This window comes from Pinus tabuliformis, chromosome 5_1 (assembly GCF_031772625.1).
Source record: "Pinus tabuliformis cultivar Carrire ecotype Pingquan chromosome 5_1, CPIR1, whole genome shotgun sequence".
Lineage (NCBI taxonomy): Eukaryota > Viridiplantae > Streptophyta > Pinopsida > Pinales > Pinaceae > Pinus > Pinus tabuliformis.
The window spans coordinates 373,953,872-373,959,094 of NC_142305.1; the positions used below are offsets into that span (position 1 = coordinate 373,953,872).

Genomic DNA, 5,223 nt, shown 5'->3' on the forward strand with positions numbered 1-5,223 from the left:
CAGCCCAAAATGAAGAAAGGCAATAGAACAGTAGGTATCCGCTTAGAGTTTCCAAGGGCTTTCTTCGATGGGGCCGAACAACATAAGATCTGTGGATGTGGGGTTTACATTGTAATGGACAGAAATTTGCAGTACTTTATTTCATGGAATGGAGGCAGGGGTTCCAACAGCAGCCTGGTCGAGGTGCGAGCCCTTGCTGGTCTTCTCGCTTTTTGCATATCTTTTGATATCCAGGCTATTGCTATTTTTGGTGATTCCAAATCTGTGATTGATCATGTCATGGGATCGAGTCACATCGGATCCCCCCACCTAGCAGGATCGTTGACAGGATCATGTTCTACTGGGGATTCATGAAAGACATCTCAATTCATCATATGTGTCGTGCTCAAAATCAGCAAGTGGATTGCTTGTCAAAGGAGGGTATGTGTCTTGGGACGGGGTCCTGGTCCATGAAAGTTGTTTTCGGCGAGAGTTCTTGGCTCATCCAGGATTTCTCTATCCCTGGATGTTGATTTCTCTATGGTTTTTCCTTCCTTTTTATCTTTTGGTTCTAATGTATGAATATGTCAGGATATATGGATGACCAGCAGTAACTCTGATCTTGGCTTTTTCAAATTTGAACTGGTCCTGTATGTGTCGCATTTTGGTTTTGTTTGTGATTGATGCTCTTTCTGGAATATTTTTGCCAACAAGTTGTATTTTCAAAATCAAGATTCTACAGCACCTAAATGCTATAATTTGTACAGTCTGGAGCCTTATATTCTCTCAATATAATAATATGGTGCTTTTTAGGTTCTCGAAAAAAATTAACCCACTAATACGTAGCAATTAAAAAGAAAGTTTCTCACTTAGAAATATGATATCAAAAACTAATTTAGTATAATTTGTTTTTTATTTTAATAAATTATATAAAATATTATATTTCCCGGCTTTGAGAGGACTATTTCTCCATAATTAACATATAATGTATCTGTATAACTCATTAATACGTAGCAATTAAAAAGAAATTTTCCAACTTAGAAATATGATATCAAAAATTAATTTAATATAATTTTTTTTTAATAAATTATATAAAATATTATATTGCCCGGCTTTGAAAGGGCTATTTCTCCATAATTAAAATATAATGTGACTGTATAACTCATTAATACGTAGCAATTAAAAATAAAGTTTCCAACTTAGAAATATGATATAAAAAATTAATTTAATATAATTTTTTTATTTTTATTTTAATAAATTATATAAAATATTTATTCCCCGGCTTTGAGAGGACTATTTCTCCATTTCTGGTAAACATGTAACAATCTTACACTTCAACATCCAAGTGTTCTGAAGTATATTTCACGAAAACATATAACAATGGGTTTGACAAAAATAATTTACAAGGTTAATTAAATACATAATAACGACAAAATTAAAGTAAAAATTGAAAATTATATATATAATATGGAACTAGATAAAAGACAAATGAAAGAAAATTATAAATTAAATGGTATGCATAATCATAAATGAGATTTGAAATAAATGAATTTATCGTTTATTATAAAATAAATGAATTTATCAATAAATTTACCGTTCATTATATGATGCTCAAGTCCAGGAGATATAAAACGGTAATGGAAATGAAATCCACAGCTAATGAACAAATCGGCAATCGAAATGAAATCCACAACAAATGAAGAAATATGGTAGAAATGAGGAAAGAAAGGCAGAATACAAATAATTCACGATGGTATCACTTTCTATTCATTAACACCTCGGGAGGTCTGGAGGAGGAGGCTCCAAACTTGCCAAAGGACCGCGACCGTTCTTCACCAGAAACGCCATGTTCAATCCCCATGATAAATGGTCTTCTAAATGGCAATGCACAAACCACATTCCTGAACCAAATAAAACAATAAGGTGATTAGCAAATTAATAGTGTTATTTTTATATGGAGTAGATTTTATGAATATTTTGAAATTTGACCAACACGAGAGGGAAATTAAATAACTAAATTTCAAAATATTCCAAAAAAGAAATTCAAAACACTGTACGATCCAACCATGAAATACAAATGACAACCAGATATATGCTTAAAAAAACATATAATAAAAGTGAATTCAGTTGAGCTGAAGTGCAGGGGTAATATGTATGAGTTTAAATATACCTGGATTATCAGCTCTGAATCTTATGGCAACCCACCCACTCATTGGAGCGATTACTGTGTTGCGTTGAGGGGGGTCAACCAGATTAAAGTTGAGCGGATCAGTTACTGGGTTATAGTTTCCCAGCCCTTCTCCCACCACATAGAAACCGTAACCATGAAGATGCATTGGATGATTCTCGGCCACGAAGATGTTTGTTGTCTGAAATACCAGTTGCACTGTAGAATTGTATTCCAGCACTTTCACTTTTGTTGCGGATTCAGGATCCCATAGAGTTTTGGGTATATCATCTCCCGTGTAGTTAAATGTAACCGGAGGATTTGAAGGAAAATCCGTGGTAAAGACGCCATTAACGCCGAAATAATTAGCTTGAAGCAGAGCGATCGTGGGCAACGTAAATGATATGTTGTTCATACTTGCCTCCAGCATCGTTCCGTTAGGGCCTGCACAGGTCCTCCCAGTGGGGCACGGACGCAACCCGAGACCAACTGTGGAGATGAGGCTGTTATCTATGCTTGTAGGAACGTCTACCGGGTGCTTCGGGGAAGCCATGCTTCGCAGTCCTCTTGTAAATCGAGTGACAGTTGTGGTGTCATTGTAGTATGGAAGACTAGGGAAAACGGGACTACTGGAATTTTGATGTCCAATATACTCTAGAATAGCAGTAGTCGTGGTGTTATCAATAGTGGCCGTACCCAAATTAGTGTATGGTCGAGCGGCCATATAGTATTCGCCCACCGTCTGGTTGGCTGTGAGAAGAACGTCAGTAGTCTGTCCGGGAGAGATCACGATAACGTCCGTTTTGTAGGGCTTGGTGTAGGAAGCATCCACAGCTACAACTGTAAATTCGTGGCCTGCTATCTTGAAAAAATGCGCATTATTAAGTGCAGCATTGACAATCCGCAGAAGGTATGTTTCTCCATACTGTACAGAGGCTCGAAATGTTTCTGCACCGAAATCCTTTTATTAGTTTCTAACCCAATTTTCAACATCACAAGTTACAGATCTTTACTAGAGTCTCTGTAAAGTTATTACCTGATGTAGAGCAGGAATACAGGTCTCCTGGCTGTCCATTTATGGTGAAGGCATCTGATATATTGGGTGCACCACCTGTGAGGAGTGCTTCATTTATAACGTCAATGGGGTTACTATTCCACCATTCTCCTGTTCAATAACATCAACCCTTTGAATCAGTATTAACCATCGAAATCCTATAGGCAACCAACATTTATGTATTGAATCTCATAGCGACTCATTACCTATAACTATAGGAATTTCCCCATTGGGTTTGGGAAATGGATATAAGCTGCCTCTTTTAGGATAGATTACGAAAGCTCCATACACCGTAGCTCGGAGCCATGAGATATGAGCATGCCACCACAAGGTTCCTTCCTGTCCAGTAACTGTGAATCTGTGGGTATAATTTCCACCAGGTTGAATGGGGCATTGTGTAACATATGCGGGTCCATCGGCCCAACATGTACGTAACTGCCTCACTCCATGCCTGACACATATTGATAAGCCACAAGTATTATAATCAAAACTATCAATAATTATATTTCTCAAAGATTCACATCCAGCTTGAATAGACATACCAGTGAATAGTGGCATTGTACTGGGCGTTGTTAATAACTTTAACAATAACAGTGTCTCCTTTGTGGACATACAGAGTTGGACCCGGTAGCTGTCCATTGACCACAATTATTGTATACTGGTTGCAGAGTCTTGTAACGTTCTTCGGTGCAATCTGTGCAGGCGTTCAAAAGAAACAATCAAAATATTGCAGAAAATTGATTAATCTAAACGCGACACCTTTGTTTTCCCAAGGTTATAGCTATGCAAAAATAAACCTTAAACTTACGACGAAGGTATGATAGTGTATTTTCGCGTTTGTAACGGAAGCAAAACATGTAATAAATGATAGGAGAATAAGAAGCCTGGCTGAAAGCAGTCGTACTGATTGCAAAGTCATTGCTGCAGAACTAGATATTCTAGTACTACGCTTGCAAACCATAAAAGAGGTCTATAACCAATAACTAATAACTATAACGCGAATGGATTAGCCAATACAAAATCGAAGCTTTGCAATCGACTGCTCTGATGTTTTGGTTTTCTCCTAGGGAGACCAAATATATAGGGAGCAGTGGCGTAATCAGCGTTTGCGTAACATGACACCTGGTTGATAACAACGGGCCCGGTGATCGCAACATATTTGGCATGGTAGTACATAGATTTATATGTTTGACTCTAATTCGAAAGTAATCTGGTTTTTCCCACAATATCTCCGTGTTCCGACGGCAACCTGTGTCAGGTTTGGTAACGTGTTTTTAATTTTCATTAAGGTCAACTTTATTGCGTATAACAATGCACGAAAAAAAATGAGATTGCACATTGTCAATCATATGAAATCTGAAAGAAAACTAATTACGTATTAATCAAGAATGAAGAATGTAGATTAAACCTAAACGTAATTAAGAATGTACGACAATGTAAACGGAATTTGATTGCAGATTCTTGTATCTTACAAATAAGAACTCAGTCAAATAATCAATTTTAAACGCAATTTGATTGCAGATTCTTAGATCTTACGAATACCAACAAAGTCAAATAATAAATTTCGCTCAAATAATCAATCTCACTCAATTATATTAAATTCTCATATATCTTAACAATTAGGGTTAAGTGAAATAATTAATTTCACTCTTATCTAAGATAGCATAGAATTTGGATGATTTAATTTTTTTTATCATTAAACTATTTAATAATCCCGTTTCATAAAACTTTATCTTGCAATACAATAATCCAAAATCTTTTTTGGAAACATTACAATTCAACTAAATAAAAGTAAGTAAATAAATTAACAAAGTGTAATTTTTACCATTTAGACAAACCTGAGATTAAGGATAGGTTTAATTTCGAGCCGAATAATCTTGCTTTCAATTACACACTTTTACCAGTAACATACAAAACCCAGTACAACTTAAAAGCTCTAACATCAAATATACTATATACTATGAATAAATAAAGCCTAATCTAAATATTACTACAAACCAATTCATCAATACAAATACTAATT

General features: G+C 35.7%; 1 protein-coding gene across 1 annotated transcript; it reads right to left on the minus strand.

Moving 5' to 3' along the window:
- Positions 1-1,600: 1,600 nt before the first annotated feature.
- Positions 1,601-4,119, minus strand: LOC149165007 (laccase-12-like). Its single transcript, XM_089431062.1, has 6 exons — positions 4,009-4,119; positions 3,743-3,894; positions 3,407-3,651; positions 3,183-3,311; positions 2,150-3,094; positions 1,601-1,880 (listed from the first exon to the last, which is right to left on the minus strand). Exons 1-6 carry the CDS (start codon positions 4,117-4,119, stop codon positions 1,750-1,752), a joined length of 1,713 nt encoding a protein of 570 aa, XP_089287188.1. The 3' UTR covers positions 1,601-1,749.
- Between the last annotated feature and the right edge of the window lie 1,104 nt (positions 4,120-5,223).